The following is a 20,342-nucleotide window of genomic DNA, read 5'->3' as shown; positions in this document are numbered from 1 at the left end:
CTGGCAGCCAGCTGGGCTTTCTTCTAGGGAGGTGGGGGTTCTGTTTCCAGGCTTAGCCTCATCATGACTCTTAGGTTTATGTGGTGTGTTACATGCTGTATCATACCTATGCTCACCAAAGTAATTTCCCTCCTGTTTTCAATAGACAGTTTTCCCAGTCCCTCCCAGGCCTCATTGCAAAATGCCAGTAAGTGACAGATGCAGAATCTGCCCTCAGCAGGATGCATGGCCATGACAGAACATAACCAAAGCAGCTGTACACCTAAACACCATAACCTTGCAGCTTTTCTCCCCCTGCCTTCTGCTTTGCACCAGGGATGTGTTTTACTTATTCTTCAGGATAACAGATTTTCAAGCGTTTAGCCATTTATGAAAGCCGAACAGAACTAGAAACACTAGACTCTTTTGCTTAAAGTACTTTGATTACTTGTTTTTTTTCTAATACTTTTAATGCCTTTCAAAGCTTGTGTTTCCATAGTTTAGGAGTTGCTTTGGGGACCTGAATGTGTATGCATACAGGTACACAGATTTTTTAGATATATGTATAAATACAGTCCCCATGTTGTTATGTCTTTAGCTGTTTTTAATTTCCCTGTCCAAAATGAGATTTGTTATGTGTTTCGTTGTGGCATGAAAGATGCATCAGAAAAGAAAGATCATGTTCTTTATTTGACCCTCAAATGCACTCTGTCCACATAGAATTGCAGCAGGTGAAGATCTGCCCCTCCTTTTCAAAGAGCATGACAAAGCCTTCCTCGCCTTCAAAGAACCTGCAGTTTCACACACAGTATGAAAAGAAAGGAGGTGGATTTCATATTTTCAGAATGTCCTAGTGCAATTTTTCTTTAATGAATTACAGAAATTGCATCCTAGAATGACTGGTGAAGATAGTTCAGTCCTGGAAGTATTTCTCTAGGGCAATATCCTATTGTTGAGCTGTGGGGTATGTATTTGGAAAGGATTCTCTTTGGGAGCCACAGTCCACCCCTGAACAGTGCAGGGTTATACTTTTCTGTCAAACAGCTGTAAAATCTCCAAGTAATACTGTGCCTTCTCCTCCAGTTTTCATCCCAGTTCTTTTTCACTGATTTTAGAGAAACAGCTCTTGACTTCCTCTATGCTAAATATATTGATACTCATCATCACCCTGACCTTACTGCTGAAAAAAATTGCATCCCAGCTTGTGATTTTTTTAGGAATTAATGATAAATAGCCATTGCTCTATGGTAATTTGCCATTTCCACAGTTTTGGCCTACCACCTCCACACATCATTTTTTTACCTCTTTGAGTTTCTCCCTTTAATCTTCTCACTCCCATTGTATAACACTGTAGTACATCGATAACATATGTCCATAATCACACACATGTTTGTCAGCCTCACTTCTGAAACCTGACTGGATGAGGCACTGAACAACCTGCTGTAGTTGATCCTCCTTCGGGCTAGACAACCTCCAGAGACACCTTCCAGCCTCCACTCTCCTCTGATTCCCTGTGGGATGAGTCAAACAAAACAAGCCTATTTTCTCTGAATTTCAGATAATAATAGCCACTTTTCCAGAAGGTTAAAATCAGTAAAAAATAGCACTAACTTTACTTTAACAAGTAATAGAAACGTGTTCTTGTAAACATCTCTTCATGCCCCTCAGTGTGCTGGATAGATCTGTCCTACATTTGTGAGTAATCTCCTGAACCTATCCAAGTTTATAGATAAGAAGTCTGCTGTTCATGCCTACATTAATGGGTGTCGATAAAGAACCACAGACTGAACCCCACCAGTCTTTCTTCATGGGGACTGAACTTCTGGAGTTAATGGAGCCATCCATGTGAGTAAGACTTCTATGGGCTGATACTACAGGATTAGCCAGATGCAGCAACTTCCATTTTTTCATACAGTTGCTTGGTTTCCTATAAATAGTGCTAGAAAGTACCAAGATTTCCAAGCACTGTGCCACATTTCAGTTCCTGCACTGTCCCTGGTTTGAAGCCAGGCACAGAGGTAGGTAGCATGCCCACTGTTACAGGTAGCTGGTGACAGAAGAGGAGAGACTGGAGTAGCTTCTGTCTCCCCACTGTGGTTTCAATGCATCTGGAGCACAGGTTAACATCAAACAGAACATAGCCCTGGTCTGATGAAGAGAATTATAAACACAAGCTGTTATCTCACAGTCAAAAATCAAATCCTGCTTCCAAACACACTATTGTAAATTCAGAATTGCTCTTGGAGAATGAGTTTTCTGATGCTTCTCTGGCATGACCAAGAGTAGAATTTGCTGATGCCTCCAAAACGCATGATGTTACCCTTTTGCTGAAAGCATGTTGCATGTCAAAGAGAGCATAATCCTCATAAAAACTTGATCAGCTAATACTCAGACCCTGTCAAACTGGAGATAAGATAGTGTTGTTATAATATTTACTAGCATGCAAACTTGCCAGGCTTTTCAGTCACACAAAGTAATGCATTTCCATTGATTAATGTTTATGGATGATTTTTAATAGATTTCTTTGATTTCTTTGTCTGAAGGTGAACCCTCCCTATCCTGGAAATCAAGAAGTTCTTAATGATCATGGTGGGTAATTCTTTCCTTGTACCTTGGTTTAAATAAGTTCTTTTTTTTTGGTGGTTGTTGTTGTTTTTGTTGTTTGTTTTTTGGTTTTTATTGGGAGGGGTGTTGGTTTTTGTTGTTTGGGGTTTTTTTGGTTGGGGTGGGAGTTTTTGGGTTTTTTGGGGGGGAGTTTGGTGGGGTTTTTTGGTTGGGCTTTTCATACTTAAGAGCTCTTTGCTTTTTCTTGATTTTTGTATAAAAGGGAAGGGAAGGGAAGGGAAGGGAAGGGAAGGGAAGGGAAGGGAAGGGAAGGGAAGGGAAGGGAAGGGAAGGGAAGGGAAGGGAAGGGAAGGGAAGGGAAGGGAAGGGAAGGGAAGGGAAGGGAAGGGAAGGGAAGGGAAGGGAAGGGAAGGGAAGGGAAGGGAAGGGAAGGGAAGGGAAGGGAAGGGAAGGGAAGGGAAGGGAAGGGAAGGGAAGGGAAGGGAAGGGAAGGGAAGGGAAGGGAAGGGAAGGGAAGGGAAGGGAAGGGAAGGGAAGGGAAGGGAAATTCAAGAACTGTTTCTGCATCTGCTCCAGTGAAATTCACAAATGGAAAAATAGAACCAGGTCAGTTCAGAGGGTCTTAGGCCGGGTGATTAGGGAAAGGGGAGTAAAAGATTTTTGTGGGAGAGATTGTCTTGCACATGTTGGGGTTGCTCAGAGAGTACAGTCAGGTAGCCATTCAATGACCCTGAGTGAGGGAGGCATCGAGGGACAGGAACCATGTGCCCCACATATGTTGAAAAGTCTGCTCCCACTTTCAGTGGTTTGGTTGTCACTGCTACAGTCTCTGCTGTTTTCAAGTTCTTATGAATTTGTGATGCTATTTATGGCAGGTGCTAAAGCAAACAGAGATTCCTGGGGACTGCACAGTTCAGCACACTTAAAAGGAGAAAAGGGAGACAGAGGTGCTCCAGGACCACCAGGTATACTAAATCTAATATGTCATTGACATCCTGTGGAGGAATATGTGTCTATTCAGCAATTCAGCAGGATACTTGGATACTTATCTCTGCAGCCTTACCTGACTAGAGATTTATACCAGTGTTCACTGATGAACTGACACACAGAACAGCAAAGCTCAGAATGTTATCTAAAATGTCTTCTGAAAAGACAGACTGCACATTTGTGAGCATTAGGAATGTGTTTAGTATAAGTATAAGAATAGATATCAAAATGTAAGTGGCTGGTCATGGATATTCTGACATTTTAGAAGGACATCATGGGCAATTCCTGAGATATCATTTTGTGTCAGTCTTTCTGAGCCAGTTGTGCTAACATCCAGTGCTTCACATTTCAAGGTGATACACCTGTGCATTCTGAGTTCAAGGCAGTCAGTTGTTGCTGACAGTCCCACTTCTAATAGGAGGTGGAAATAGATTATTTCAATTTCAACAAATTTTTTAATATTTTCTGATTTATTTGTGAAAATTATGAAGAGTCTGTGTGCACTGAATATTCCAATTCACTAGCAGTAGCAGCACCATAGGAATAGTTCCGCATGCAAAGATTTGCTTTCTGTATCAAAAAGTGGATACACTTTGCTAATTCTTACAAATTCAAAAAAAGAGTTACAGAAACAAGCATCTGTTTGAAAAGACTGTAATTACAAGCACTTCATTTTCTGTACATTTTTTGAAATCTCATCTACTAAGATAAGATTTTGATCAGTGACAGAAATAATTTTAAATAGAAAATGCAATATATTGAAGTAGTGTTGCTATACCATATTTATAGTCATTTTTCTTTAATGCATTGATAATAACTGTATTCTCCCCATATGATAACTGTATTAACCCCTCACAGGATCTACATGGATATTTCTGTCTTTGTTCCAAAGACATAATTCTGCTGACTGAAGACAATGTTTTGGTTATTTTGATGACAGCACATGTTTGTTGTGATAAAATCAATTTTCCTGTCTTGTCCTCATTAATTTTTATTCTGATCCAATATCTTAAAATAAGCAGTTAATGATTTCCAGTCACCAATAAACTTTTCAAAAGAAGAAACAATAAACTTTCTAAACAGAAAATAATAAAATTTTCTCTTCAGTGCTGGCTTATCTGCCATGAACATAACTGTTCCTTTCCAGGTTCTGTATTGATTGCAAATTATTGTCTTAGAAGTATTTACTTACCTGTATCTGATGATTTCAGGTGCTTCATAAGGACAAGATTATGAGAGGATTGTTCTTAAGATTTTGCTGTAAAACTGCAGCTAGTAAAGGATGGTGAAAATAACACAACAATTCTGGTTAAACTGAAAACTCAATTTACTTTTCTCCTAAAATAACAGAGATTCATTCACTTGATCCAAAAGATGAACTGGCTCCAATGTTTTCTTCAACATTAGGTTAAAGCATGCTAACTAAGACCAATGCTGTTGCTGCTTTAAAGAATATTCCTATTTGGTTTTTGCTTAATGATGTAGTTGCTAAAATATTCTTTCAACAAAGCAGTTCTCTAGTTCCCACAGGTGTCCCCATAACCACTGACAGGGAAAACATACAAGCCAGCAGTTGCATAATTAAAGTACAGGAAATTTTTCAAAACCTTTTCTGAGGGGAAGGTGGCTGAAACCCTTTCCACGACATTTGTTGAGTTCCAGGAACCAGAAAATCTTTTTGAACTCTGGTATTTGTCCATGCAGTGGATTTATTTTTGCTTCTCACTAAATGTCGCCTCTCCAACCTTATAAACAGGGTCTATTAATTGATAACATGCAAAAATATGAAGCCCACACAAAAAGTGTGAGAACAAACTCAACAGACGTGGGCTTCACCCAGACCTAGACTACTTGCTAGAAAGACCTCAGACAGTGCTCAATGTAGAGATTAATACTAAGCAACATGTGAGAAGGACACCTGCCATTCCATTCCACTAGTCCATTCCCTTCCCCTCACAAGGATCAAGCAGATCATGGCTGCAAGCTGGTATTGGTAAGGTTGGAATAAAATCCAAACATGTGCCATACTGAGAATACTTTTCTGCCCCACAATGTCTGCTTGATTTAATTTTATCTGAGGTGGCACACTGGGAAAGGAGCCCTATGGCTGGCAGAGGGTTGGGCCCAAAGATCTCAAAAATTATTCATTTGAAGGAAATGCATTGAACTGTTACAGGAAACTGCAAAATAGGGTTTTTTTTTTTCCCAAATATATACCAAGCAGATATTTGAAGGCTTTTTGAACCTTTTGTGCTGGCTTGACAGCTTGGCTGACCAACACTGGCAGACAACATTATATGTTATATTGGTTTTCATGATATTGGTTTTCATTGCAGAAAAATGTCAAGGAAGAGTTATTGCACAATTGTTGCAGCACAGCAGCAACACTCTCTTTCTCTTGTCAGCTCTGATACTGTCTTTGCAGGAAAGATCACACATCTACTGATGGATGACCCCACTACCAGCAAAACATGCGAAAATCTTCTCTTTTACCTTGGCTTGCATCAAAGGGGTTAACATGGATACTTCTCTTTCACTCCTCTTCCCAGCTGCTATGTTTTCAGAAAATTGGGAAATTTTTGCATTTGAGCCTTGTTTGCTTCTGATTTTTCTGAAATCCCAATCAGATGCAGAAGTTTTTAAGGTGGAAGAGTGTCAGACAAGGCACAGACAAGATAGGGTGTATAAGTCTTGCTTTGTTAGGGAACCAAACTAAAAATATGTTTGATATAAAGGTTAATGCCATTATTGTAAATAGTTTTCCTTTAAACTCCTAAACCAGTAATACCAAAAGCGGTGCTTTTAAAAAGAAAATTACAGATAATTATTGTACTTTATTGTATTTTCTTCATTTTTCAGGTCCACCTCTGCCTCCATCATATTTCAGCCACTTTATTAATAGCATAAAGGTAATTATATCCCATTTGTGTTTGAGTTCTGTTAAGCTTTTTTTAAAGTGTACTTTACTATAAATTAAGCACAAACCAATGCAACATGGTGAAATATACAAACATAAGGGCATCAGCAATTGCAAATTATATTCATTTCTTAAACTCTAGCTACATAGGCAAGTGTATTACAACTATAGAGATAGCAGTTGTCAGAGGTCTATAAAGATTACTTTTGAAAGAAGCTTTATTACTGAGGCTTTTTACCTTCCCAGTGGTATTAAAGTGAGTCATAATTCACTGTTACCTAACATATTTGCCTTAAATGAATGCTTTTGTTTCCATGCCAGCTCAGGTGAAAGACATCCATTACCTAAAGGGCTTCTAGAACACTGGGTGAGGGGAAAGGGGTGGAAATCACTTCCATGTCATGTTATTTATTTTTTAAGCCCACTGAATAAAATTAAATTATGGAAACCACTTTTCCTGGAAGCTCTTACAGCAAAGTATACCCATACCTTGATTTGTTTAGTCTCTTTCTGTTCCATTATTCTCTTGACTGTTTCAAGTGTAAAAATTAATAAAAATATTATATTATTTTAAATGTTTTTAGGTGAATAGGGCTCTATCAGTAAAAGAACTGAAAAAATGTGAACCAAATTATCATTTAATGATGCTACCAAAAGTGTTATGCTGACAGTCTCTTGGAAGGACTCTTAATGCTGCCTGGTTTTAGGATTTTATTTCTGCTTGGTTGAGTACACCCAAGTTATTCCTATGGCATAAAGTGTCCCATGTATGTGGCAAAGCTGATAGGGTTTCTTTGACCTTACAGTGTCATGTCTGTAGCTTTACAGATTTAGCTGCCAAGAACTCATTTTTCATCTTGTTCTTCCACTCCGCAAAATGGCCTGGAATAAACAAACCTTTTGAGTTTACTGGGAATCCACAGAGACTAAAAGCCAGAGGAGGAGCTATACATAGTCATGTCCCCTGGCTGTCTGCAGATACCTGCCATTCTTGCTTTGCCCTTTGCCTCTTCTATCCACAGGTTTATTTCTCAGAAGCCTGAAAAAAGTCGACCAAAAAAAAATATTTGAAGGGAAAAAAAAGCAGACAAACAGAAAAAAAAAAAATGTGAGAAGGAATGTATAAATGCTGTGGCTCATCTTGCACAGATACCTAATAATGTAGTAATTAAATGCTGCTCCTTACTGATATTGCTGTGTTTCCCAAACTAACTGATAATCAGCCATGCAGAACAGAAGACATACTGTTTCAAGTGTCTGCAGTTTTGTGTGGTGTCTCTTCTGTTATCCTGGTACACACTCCCACCATGCTCTGCTCACTTTGACAAATACTTTCAAACAGCTGTCCATTCGATGTCAATCTTGCTTTGGTTTTTCCTTGCTGATGGAGGAAAGCACAAAGCCAGGCTTTTATGCCTCCTCCAGCTCTCTCTTCGCCTCCAGCTACAGCACTGAACAGGGTTTTGCTGGGCAGAATAGCAGGAAACAGCAACAGAGGTATTTTCTCTGCCTCCACCAAGCCCCACCTCCCCTAGTGCTTGCCCTGAGTGAGCCTTGCAGCCTCAATAGAGAAAGTGATGTTAAAAACATTTCAAGCAAGTGCTTTCCTTTACCAAACTCAGAGATTTCAGGTGAATTTAAAAGTTCAGTGCATGTGTTCTGGTCTCACTTCAGCTCAACATTTTAAAATACATTTCCTTCAAAGGGTGAAAAAGGAGACAATGGAGTCACTGGGGTAAAAGGAGAAAAAGGAGAACCAAATGGAGGGTTTTTTCTGACAGGACCTCCTGGACCACCGGGAAGACCAGGATTAATTGTAAGTCATGCAAGTTGGAGAATGGGAATATTTGTGACTACCCATTTAGAATTAATTTAGAAGGCACTAAAAAGAGACAAACATTAGGATTGCTAGGAACTATATAAAAACTTACATGCTAAGCATTAGATGAATAAGAGAAAATGGCATTAAGTGTAAACACAGACACTTCACTACTGTGCATAGAATTACTTTGCTATGAAATACTGACATAATGTTGTGCTCAGCTATCTCATACAGCTACAGCAGTACGTAGATCATGCTATTAACAGCATTACAAATCAAAGCAGCATGTATAATTTGTGATACTACTACTTATACGCCCATAATAACAAAATAAGCCATATAAAGTTAGTCAGAGGCTGACTTGAAAATTGCTCGCTATCTATATAATTAATCCTAATTTCCTAGTAATCCAAAAACATGACTGAAAAGACCAGTGTGTTGCCATTTGGACCATTTCTATAAAATTCAACCACTGCCTACTGTCTACCTTTTAATTTTATCTTCTGGCAATTGCCACCACAGCTGCTTTGGAATAATATGCACCAATTCTTTGGAACATAGTTTATCCCTGGGATCTGGCAACAAATACATGCATTGCATTCCTCTATTGCCATGTCTGTGTCAAGATCCATGAATGAATGGGCCACAGCTGAGGATTAAGAGTTAGGTTAGCAAGAGCACCCCTAAAAATCCCCCTGGTTCTATTCCACTTTGCTGAGAACCATGTCCCAGTTTAGAAACTGTTCTACTGGCACAGCTGAGCTCTCCTTGTCCAGGGTCCGATGTGTTCCATGTCTGCAGGATGGTGTGAGCGCAGGGAGCAGAAGTCCTCCTCAGTCAGGCTGAGGACACACTGCTAAACTGGAAATGAAGGGAGCTGTAGTCTTTTTATTCTGCAAGTCTGGCAGCTGGAGAGGTTAAGGGCTAACATTTGATCACAGGAGGGAGAAGACAGCACCCGTCATGAGGTGTACACCTTGCATAGACACACTTTACATTAAAGTTTTCCACAAACTCTCTGAGCCCATCAAAGCAAGCAGTCTCAGCATGAGCAGAGCAGAGATCCAGGACTTTGAGAGCACTGTTGAGAGTTTTGCAGGTATCAGCTGCACAGGGGTAGGTATGAGATTTTTCAGAAACCTTTCTAAAATTTAAATCCTTGACTTTATTTCAGTATATGGTTAAAATTTTCATTTTCCATTATACCCATGCCTCCTTGGAGAAGATGACATACAGACTCACGTCTAAATGGTGGTGCAGTGGCAGGCACCTGGCAAACATTGCCACCAGAGATGGTGGCCCTGCAGCAGTGAAACCAATACATTCAAGGAAATACTTTTCATCACTGACAGGGACCAAAAGGGGACTCAGTTGTTGGACCCAGAGGACCTCCAGGGTTACCTGGCCTACCTGGCTTACCAGGTTATGGGAAAATTGGACCTCCTGGCCCGCCTGGACCACCTGGACCACCAGGCCCCCCTGCAATATATGGCTCAGGTGAGCTTTTCGGTGTATGTGCAAGTGTACAGCCACATCCTACAACCCACACAGGACCAATTCTTTCACACCTGGCAGGTTGTCCCACATGCCCACCCTGTCTGCATGCCTGAGAAGGTTGTTCCCCACTCTCCCTTCACCAGTTTCTCCTGGGGGGGAGTTGGAACTGAGAGCACAAAAGGGACAATTTCTCTGCAGACAGTTTTCACTGACTAGTGCCATGGAAGTGCTCTTGGGTGAAGGATCTTGCTGTGGCTGTGGCTGGGAGGAAATCTGCCTAGTAGAGATAGGTTACCTTGACTGTTTTGCAAAATCCATCAAATTGACCAGCTGGCTAAATCTGGGACAAAATTCTCCTCTTGTGGGGAATGGAATTAAATCTAGCTGGTGGCCAACACAGAGGGATTTTCCCAGGGCTCAGTATTGAGTCCAGACTTATCTAGTATCAATATTCTGGGCTCAGGGATCAAATGCACACTTTAGTGAGTTTGCCCCCAAACTGGGCAGGAAGGTTGATCTGCTGAAATGTTCTACAGATGGGTCCAGACAGACTGAGCCAATGGGCCAAGGTCAGCTGTGTGAGGGTCAGCAGGGCCAAGTGCCAGCTCCTGCATTTCCATTTGCGTCACAACAACCCCATGCAGGCTGGCTGGAAAGCTGCCCAGCAGAAAAAGACCTGGGGGTGCTGGTTTGATGAACCAGTTGATGAACCTGAGCCAGCAGTGCCCAGGTGGCCAAGAGGAGCAATGGCCCTGGCCTGTATCAGTGGTAGTGTGCTCAGTTTTGAGCCCCTCACTACAAAAATGACATTCAGGCGCTGGAGCGTGTTCACAGAAGGGCAACAAAGCTGGGGAAGCTTCTGGAGCACAAGTCCTGTGGCTGAGGCAGCTGGGGGTGACCTTATCACTCTCCACAGCAGCCTGAAAGGTGTAGCCAGGAGGGGCAGTCTCTTCTCCAAGGTTACAAGCAACGGGACAAGAGGAAATGACCCCAAGTTGTACCAGGGGAGGTTTAAATTGGATCTTAGGAAATTTTTTTTCACGTAAAGGATTGCCTCTGGAACAGGCTGCCCAGGGAAGTGGTTGAGTCACCATCTCTGGAAGCACAGCCATGGCACTTAGGGACATGTTTTAGTAGCAGACTTTGCAGTTCTGGGTGTTGCTAGTGGAGTCTTAAGGGTCTTTTCCAGCCAAAGTGCTTCTCTGATTTTCTGGGGCAAAGGCAGTACCCACAGCAGAGTTCAGGTCTAGAATCAGACTGCTGGAGAACCTCTTCTAAAAGCTAGTTGCTATGAAAATGCTGAATAGAATTGGAACTTCCGGTTGCTTACTCTGCCTTTAATGGTTTTCCACTTACTGGGTTAGAAAAGGAGCAAAGTGCCACAATCAGTCACATCAAGAGAGGTATTTTGCAAAAGGTGACATCAAAGGGAGGATGTGGCTAGAAATCAGGTGTCACAGTTCAAGATATTTGTGCTTTTGACTCCTTTTGGGGCACAGGTTTCCTAGTGACAAGCCTCATGCTGTTAATGTCCAGCCTTGGGTTCTGGTGGATGGGTTCTTGGGCTCCTCTGACATTACTTGGCAGGTGTGCCTGAGAAAATGACTGATTCCTCCCTCTAGGATGTGTGACCAGCATGGGAATCCAGCCAGGTAAAACCAGAGCAGAGCACTATTTAATCTCAGCTGAAGATGGTGTACTAGTAGAAAGGGAGACTTTACCTGAATAGAGATGCTGTGACAGAGATCTGTTCCTCCTAAAGTTTTGACAGTTCTAGCAAATACAGTTCTCCATTCCTGAGAACAAACAATTAGCCTGTTTTCCCCCAAGACCTGTGCTTCCAGTATGCTAGTTTGGGGAGAAGATGCATCTCTCTTCAATTTGTTCTGTCTGGGTATTTCTTAAACCTGGTCAGCCTCATTTATACAACAGGTGAGACTTTCAGTCTGTCATCCAGTAAATACTATTAATTTAGTGCCTATCAGAAGTATTCATCCTCTGAATAACATTTGAGAAAGAAAAAATCCTTAATATGTTCAGCTTTGGTACATAGGCTTCATGTGAATCAGCCGCTGACCTGCAGCATCCATGAAGCCCATAAAGGTCCTCAGGCCTTTTCCTGTGTAATTTACATTAAGTACTTCTGGATATTAGCTAAGAGACCCAGTCAGACAAAACAAATTATTACTAGTATTCCATCCCTATACTTTCATTTATGCTCTCTGCCATTAGTCTTCATCACCCTCCTACACATTTTCCTCTTTGCTTTGTAAAAGGGTTCTTTAGGCAGCACACATTTTACTAAATGTTCAGAACAGATGTTTATTTATTCCTTATCTTCAAGGTTCAGTTATCTCTTTTAAAGCTATTACTATCTGTAATTGTGGAGTTCACATACTGTAGTATGGAGTTCACATATTGTAATATGGGGAAAGAGGAGTAGCTTATCTGTAGGTAAATAGCTATAAACACTTCTGAGAGCTGACCTCCTCCCCCTGCCATTGGCATGAAGGACCTGCTCTGGAGTACCTTTGCAAATGCCTCAGTGCATAGATTCTTCTTGCAAAAGGTGATTTCGAGCTTCCTCTGGGATGCACAAAACCAAACAAGCAAGGTCCTTTTGTTGAAGCTCCTTACAAACAACTTCAAAGCTCCATTATCATGTCATGCATTTGCAGAAAATGCATGCTTTTAGTCTTCCATATCTTTCAATCTTTCCTGCCTTAAAAGAAAGAAGTTTTTACTCCAGAAAACAGCTCAAGATGAAGAAATTCACTTTTGGATTAGAGACAGATACTAGGTACCAGGTGGTGTGGACTGCAGCCTTAATAGCCCAAGTTCATACCCCTGAAGAATTTCTTTTTTGCTTTGTAGCACAAGCTGAGCTTACACACATGAATATTTCATCTAAGGAAAAGTAAATTTTTGTTTGCCTTTAGAACAAAAGATGTTATGACTCCCTCAAAGCTTATATGGGCAGAAGCAAAAAGTTCTTCCTCTTCCATGTGCACTAGCTAACAGAACAGCAGCCTGGTCATTTTAAGTGGGTTTTGTTCTTCATTTGCAGTTTCTACAACAGACTGCAATCTGTTGGCCTTAACCTCCCAAAAAACAGAGAAAAGGCTGTTCCCTCATTGCTTCTAAAAAAAATCCTTAGAATGTATTTTCTGTAGTTGACTTGAGCTATTCAGGACATGACTATGTCTATTTAAAACTTCTGCTGCTCCTGGACACCATCACTAAGTCCTTTCTTTCTTTCTCTCAAAAAAGATGACCTTCAGCACGTATTGTATGCTTATTTTTCTTTAGCAGCTGCAATGCCTGGGCCACCAGGTCCTCCTGGAGAGCCAGGGTCACCTGCCACCAGGAATCTGGTAAGAAAGCAAAATAATTTTCTTCAAAAATTTTCTTCAAAACTTTTGGTAGTCACTGGTAGGACCAAAAGAGGAGTCAAAGTTCCATCCTGTGTTTTTATTTAGTAGAGTGTTTTATAAACCACATAATCTTAAGATGCAAACTGTAGATTCCCCCTAGCAATTCTAAAATTGTTGTGCCAGAGACTACATGTAAATTTATTTCCTTTTCTTATATTATGAAATTAATCAAAATTGGGTCTAAGATATCCATTAAAAAAAAAAAGCAGCTAAGGCAGAAGTCTTAGTAGTTTCCTAATTAAGAACTCATTGTTTCTGTAAAAAAAAACCAAACCAACAAATAAACAAAAAAAAAAAAAAACCACCAAAAAAACACACACCAAAAAAGCCTGAGAAAACCACCCCCAAAAGCCCTATTCAAGGTAGCAGGGGGCATTCATTGCAATTCTCAGGGGAGAAACAAATGTTCAAAGTCTGATGCCCCAAGACAGAAGACTGTAGTTGCAGGCTAAGAGCTATTGTCTCAGATAGAAGGTCTGAGCTTACTTAGGTCAAAACTAAGATTAATAAAAAAATGTACAAATCTGTAGTAGGGTCTGCATTATTTATAAAGCATTCATATGCCTTCTGTCAATGAAGAAATGAGAAAAAAATAAAGTGAAAGTGATTGCACTTTCCTGAAATTTGTCCCAGTTTTAAACTACTACAGTTCTCTTCTGAACTCTGCCATTTTGACCCAGGATGCTCAATTGTAGGAGTGCAACAATCTTCACTCTGCACAAAATTAGTACAAAATTGCTGTCGTTCTACTACAATCCACAGAATGAGGATGCTGGTATGGCAAAGTGGCAAGATATTCATATTACTTTATGGACTAAATTACATAAAACTGACTTTATGAGCATTTCCTGCGGAAGAAGCCTTGACATTTATGTATCCAAATGAGACTATTTAACTTGCAGAATGTTTTATGTGTCTGATGAAGTATGTTTCATTTTCCTATTTGACAGGTTACGACATTCCAAAACATTGAAGGCATGTTGGAAAAAGTTCATTACGTAGCAGAAGGTACACTAATCTATCTGAGGGAAACCAGTGAGGTTTTTATCCGTGTTCAGAAAGGATGGAGAAAATTGCAGGTACTATTGCACTACACCCTCATCTTTTCCAACTCCCTTCCTCACAATGAAGGTGAGGGACATATTTTTATAGAGGGAGAGAAGTGTGGGTACAAAGTCTCCTTATTTTGAATTCAGAACCTCCTGAGGATACATTTTCGTTTTAATCTCCTTTTTGGTTCTTTCAGCTTGGTGAACTAATTCCTATCCCTGCTGACAGCCTCCCTCCTCCAGCCATATCAAGCCATGTAAGTACAAAATACTGGACTGTGGAAAACTGAGTCTGGGTGTGTGATACCCTTGGCAGAAGTAGTGTGCAGATCTCTGCACAATGCGATTTTCCACCAAGATTTGTCAGTTCAAAATAAGCATCCTACCACTACATAAGCTTGCAAATTGATTTGTTTGGACAGTCATCTGTTTCCAGTATCTTTTGAGATTCCAGACACTAAAGACACTAAGGCAACATTTACAAAAAGCAGAATAATGTCAGCAGCCCACAAAAAAAAAATCCCAAAAAGCAAAAACAAACAAAAACCCCCAAAACAAAACAAATGAGACCAAAAAACAAACAGAAGGAAAACCAAACAAAAACCCACAAACCCACAGAATTCTGTTTCATAGGCCTGGAATCAGTCATATTAAGCCCTGATTCCCTTCAAGGAAGGTCAGAAAGGGGTTTCTGAAAAGCAGAATTTCTTTGAAAGGCTATAGTCTTCTATTCAGTGTACCACAATCATCCCCTGAATGTAGCTTACCCCACAGAGGGTGCTCTTTAAAGGGTGCAGAGGGTGCTCTTTAAAGCCTCAATTGTTAGTTTGGGCCTGACCCCATTCTGCAAGTTATTGTACCAGCTTGCATGTGAATATGCTGTCTGTCCCAAAAAATTGTGGGAGGGTGAAAACCAAGAAATGACAAAAGGAATAGGGAAGGGTTTTTGGTGACAAGTTAATTGATCTGCTGAGAAAATGAAAGGGCAAGAGAGTGCAGGAAGGAGCAGTAAGAAGGAAGATAGCCAGAAACAAAAAAAAAGTTAGAGTAGGTCAGGGAGAACTTCACCTAGCACACTGGAAAAATGTCTAGACCTCAAGTTACAAGAAATTTTCTGCAGCCTCCAGTTGACACCACCTGAATTTCCCAACTGCTCCAGCTGGTGGCTTGTTACTCATACTTGCCATGACTAGAGAAGAAAACTGCTGCTCCTGAAACAATTAACAGGGTTGAGAAGTGTTTCCACCCATTACATTTTCTGTTTTCACATCCTCCTTACCCTTTCAGTTTTGATTTTCCTCAGCTGCTTTTCTGCTCCTACCAAGAGCAGGCTCATTTCATGCAGGACTCCAGGTGTGATTAAATATTTATTTTAAAAATTACTGAGTATGTAAAATTCTGATATTTAACTTTTTTTTCCTTGTGTTTGAATAACAGGGATTTCAGTCTATTCCAGCATTGAGACCAATATCAAATATGAACAATGGAAAACCAGCAGTGAGTATGAGATTTGTATTGCAGCTGCAGAGCCATGCTTTGCAATGGGACAGTGTGCATCTTTAGGGACAGTTGTGATATTTGCTCTTCAAACTCAGAGGTTTTACTTCAGAAATTTACAAATACACTTTTTTAACTTATTCAGACATCTCAAACACAATTTTAAATTGTTCCCTCCAGATCTATTTTCATCATCACAGCCCCTTTCCCATCTCAAAGGAAAAAAAACTCTTGACTGAATTAGGAATACCTCTTCACTTAGTGATTGTACCTGCCATACAGAGTAACTTCCAAACTAACAGTAGTGCTACAAATAATTAAAATTTTTGTTACAATTATTACAATATTTTCAATCATCATGGTGATGCTTGGCTTAGATGGACACTTTAGAATTTAAGCCTCTATTTAAAAGAATCAAATATTTACACAAAGAAAGCGAGGTAACTGACATATCTAAAAAATGAAACCAGAAAGAAAAAAAAAGGAAAAATGTGTATTAGTTCTTGCATCTGTGCTGCTTAAGCATGCTACTTCTTCTATTTTTAAATGGTACCTAGTCACTTCTTATTACTTTTTCCCATGTTTGCAGGATCTGTGATTTTGTTAATGTGAAAACTCCAAGATTTCCAATTGAAAATATTAGCTGCTTCTAAAAGGTTTTTATTCTTGGAAGTACATAATCTTCATGGTTTCCTTAACATTGAAAGATAAATTCATATTTCTGTGAAGGGTCTCATGGCTCTGAGAAATGTAACATTATGGCAACAAATAACTTTCATACCTGTTATGAAGGATACGTGTTCTGTGCTGGCAGGAGGAGGGGGCACTGTTTTGTTTCCAAGATGTATCTCCCTTGTGTCATAAACTTTTTGAAAATGGTGCCCTTTCTTCTTTTTTCTTCCAGCTGCATCTAGTGGCTTTGAACTTCCCATTGTCCGGTGACATGCGAGCAGATTTTCAGTGTTTTCGGCAGGCCCAGCTTGCCGGTTTGACATCCACCTACAGAGCCTTCCTCTCATCACACCTGCAAGATCTGGCCACAGTTGTCAGAAAAGCAGACCGACAGCACTTGCCAGTAGTGAACCTCCAGGTAAAAATGGGTACTTAGGGCTTGTTTTCTTAGGATAGGCCGTAGGTTCCCCAAAAATCTTGGAAAACAGCAAAAGCACTAAGTTTCAGCCCAAACTGAAACTGAGTTTTATAAGGAATATATGAAGCTTTGCTTCATATTTCACAGCCAGATTCAGGAAATAAAGAAGCAGTGATGAAGTTATTATGCTCTACCTTTCAGTGTGATCATAGGATAAAATGCCTATTTTCCTCATTTCGAAGAAAAATGCAAATTCTGTGCTTAGGCATGATGTTGGATATACCCCAATGGAACTGAGAGGAGAGTCTAGAGCATGAGTCATTTTGTGGTCTCATATAAACAGACACACTCTAAAAGTGAGGAAAACAAACCAAGTCTTTGTAGCATTGGCTGGCTCCCAGGACAGGCGGCCAAAGAAACCTACAGGAATAACACATGATGCTTGGAACACGTTGAACGGATGCTGCTCTGAAGTGCATGCAAACATAGAGCCTTGAGGGAAACTTGTGAAGACAATATTGTTTCAACCTTGACTGGAAAAACTCAAAAGCAGTTTGAGAGGAAGCCAAATGCAAAGGTTTTGCCCTGAATGTTTGCAACACTTTTCACAAAACTGTGACCTTAACAGAAGTTCCAGTACAACCTATGTCTATATTTTCTCTACAGCTACAGTAGTTATGAGCAATGATTCAAACAATGTCTTAGGAGGAAAAGGACAGGGAATAATCAAGCTGAATTTTTGGAGTGACAGCAGAACAGAGAGACAACTTCCAGCCAAAGACATGGACCAGACAGATATTTGCATAGAGTTGACTGACAAGACAAGTTTGTTCAGGAGCATTATGCAGAAACTGGTGTGAGAGATGAAATCACAAGGGTCCTTAAATGCAGATAAAATTTTCAGTTTCCAGATAAGTCCATGAAGGTAGACTTGGGATTTGGTATAGATTAGGGATTTGTTTGTTTGTAAAAGTGGCTTTGAAATTTTAACAGGGAGAAACCCTTTTCAGTAACTGGGAATCTATATTTGATGGAAATGGTGGACAATTCAACATTCATGTACCAATATACTCCTTTGATGGCAGGAATGTCATGACTGATTCATCTTGGTGAGTTGACATTACCATTTATATGTTACACGTAAGGGGTTTTTTCCTACTTTTACCAGATAGTAAAAGAAATAGTAGCAGTACCTTGGGCTACTAGATGTGTGATAAAAGTTTTTCCCTTTCTTTATGCTATTTTTATTTCCTTTTTATGATAGTCTAGAAATGGGATATCAGATTGTGTTCTCCTTTCTTTCTCTCCTTTCTGTCTCCATCTTTACCTAACCACTCTTTGCTTCAAGCACAAGGAATGCAGATCACCACACACACAGGTGTGTAGTTGAATAAAGCAAAAGAGAGTTTTCCAGTAAATAACTTCTTAACATTACCTTTCAGGCCCCAAAAAATAATATGGCATGGTTCAACTGCAAATGGGATCCGACTGGTTAGCAACTACTGTGAAGCCTGGCACACAGCTGGTATGGGAGCTATGGGACAAGCATCGCCTCTGAACACAGGGAAACTTCTTGACCAGAAAGTATACAGCTGTAATAATCAGTTTATTGTTCTCTGTATTGAAAACAGTTTTGTCTCTGATCCCCAAGGAAAATAATTCACCTGCTGCACATAGGAATATTCCATTTGACGACAGAAAAAGCTGACACTGAAATTTCGTTTGTAATGATGTAAATATTTTAATTTTTGTAATTGCACATTTCAGGAAAAAAAATAGACAAAGAAAACATACCTCAACACAAACCACATTCCAGTTAGGTGGAACATCCAGTGCACACGACTGGCTTAAAGCCCTTACTTCCCCTTGAACCCCATGCGGTTTGAAGCTTGCCAGCAGTTAACTCATGTTCTGCCTGAGCTGGAGGTCACCTAAGGGCATGAGCCGAGTGTGGTCTGTGAGGAAGATCCAGTAGCCTGCCTCGTAAGCAGAGTGGCTCAGCAAGGCTGCTGCTGCTGCTGCTGCTTCACAGCTGAGAAGCTGCATGCTCCTGCTCTCCTTTTCACTCACGTAGATTTTGGATACCCAAGGCACTGCTCGTATATACTCATATATACAGTGAATACTGGGAGGCTCTTTTGCCTTACAGAGCTCACATTTGCAAAACAAAGCTTTAAGAACAAAGGTACTCGCCTCCTCTGAGTTTTGGTGGAAGCCGAGTACCTGACTCCTGTAAGATTGTACGGATCTCAGCCTGGTGCTTACACAGAAATATAGCAGCTCCCACATCTTATTTCAGCTTTTCTCTTCGCAGATTCTAGGCATAAGATTTTATTCAGGAGGAGTAAATTTCACATTGACAAAATCTGGTCTTTATTTTGGTGCTATTGTTACCAGGAAACCTGAAAGCAATGTTAATAGAAAACATCCTGTTTAACTGGTAGAACTGAACAAAGCAAATGCAGACAAATGAACCATCTGACCTTTATTTATTTCATTGCATGTTAGAGGAAGTCATTTCCTTTTGTGTCAGACTGACAAATGAAATATGTCTCTCATGGTTTCTTTAAAATGGGTTCTACACACTGTTATCCCACTAAGTTATATGTAAAGTGATTCTCCTTTTTGTGAATTTACCCTTCTGGCATTCAAGTAATTAAAGAATTGTTAATATAAAATAACTGAAACAATGATAGGAATGATCAGGAAATTGTAATATTCTTCACTAACAGTATCACCATTATATCTGAAGTCTTTTGCTGATATATTTGTCTACTGTATATTTTAAGCAACATATTTACTTACGTTTTATCAGGCAGTGACTATGGAGGTCAAACTCCACATTATCCTTTTTTTAAAGATTTTAACAAGAATCTGTGTTGGAAATACATGTTCATTTGCTGACAAAAAGAGTACTAAATAACTAGACAGCTTTTGTCAACAGACAAAAGCAAATTACACTTACAATACTAAAATGATATAATTATACAACTAAATATTTTGAAATGCAGCTTTATTTTTCCAATTGATATAAAAACTTATTTCCCATGGTCAGTTGAATGATATCTTCATTTTTTTTCTGGAAAAGCAAAAAATGTAAATTACTCCATTATTACAACTTGGTAATAAGGCAAAAGCCATTTGTATTACATGTAAAATGTATGCATAACAATTCACTGAACTCTTTTATAGTCAGCTTTCCTAAAATACTGAGCCACTCATGTGCCAAATTCCTCCAGTTCACAGAGCTGGAAGAGTTATTTATGTACAGCAGGGTTTTGCTCTGAGTCACAGAAGGATCATGGGGGGAAAATAAAATGTTTTTACCTGCTTCAAGCAGGAGCCATCTACTTTTAATCCTTTACAGGCCAGTGGGGGTCTCTGCTTGCAGCCACTCATCCACATCGGTCCCCACTCTTCCTCTCCCGAGCTCAAGCAGCCCTCAGGAAGCTGGCTGTCCCTTTGCCTGGAATTGCAGTGACAAGAGGTAGCAGGGGCATGGGAT

General features: G+C 40.0%; 1 protein-coding gene across 1 annotated transcript in view; it reads left to right on the top strand.

The window, feature by feature from the left end:
• Positions 1-18,496, top strand: part of LOC311154451 (collagen alpha-1(XV) chain-like) — a gene marked incomplete at both ends in the record, with an annotated part of 133,419 nt that extends 114,923 nt beyond the window's left edge. The window contains 13 exons of the mRNA XM_084206981.1: positions 146-187; positions 2,523-2,568; positions 3,420-3,509; positions 6,391-6,440; positions 8,154-8,264; positions 9,623-9,767; positions 13,077-13,141; positions 14,152-14,280; positions 14,448-14,507; positions 15,688-15,747; positions 16,652-16,837; positions 17,831-17,946; positions 18,280-18,496. Of these exons, the coding sequence (XP_084063107.1) occupies positions 146-187; positions 2,523-2,568; positions 3,420-3,509; positions 6,391-6,440; positions 8,154-8,264; positions 9,623-9,767; positions 13,077-13,141; positions 14,152-14,280; positions 14,448-14,507; positions 15,688-15,747; positions 16,652-16,837; positions 17,831-17,946; positions 18,280-18,496 (1,317 nt within the window). The remainder of the gene's footprint in view (positions 1-145; positions 188-2,522; positions 2,569-3,419; positions 3,510-6,390; positions 6,441-8,153; positions 8,265-9,622; positions 9,768-13,076; positions 13,142-14,151; positions 14,281-14,447; positions 14,508-15,687; positions 15,748-16,651; positions 16,838-17,830; positions 17,947-18,279) is intronic.
• Positions 18,497-20,342: the final 1,846 nt, after the last annotated feature.

The sequence above is a fragment of the Fringilla coelebs genome (assembly GCF_963513975.1).
Source record: "Fringilla coelebs genome assembly, chromosome: 1".
Lineage (NCBI taxonomy): Eukaryota > Metazoa > Chordata > Aves > Passeriformes > Fringillidae > Fringilla > Fringilla coelebs.
This window is presented reverse-complemented; position numbering and strand designations above follow the sequence as displayed.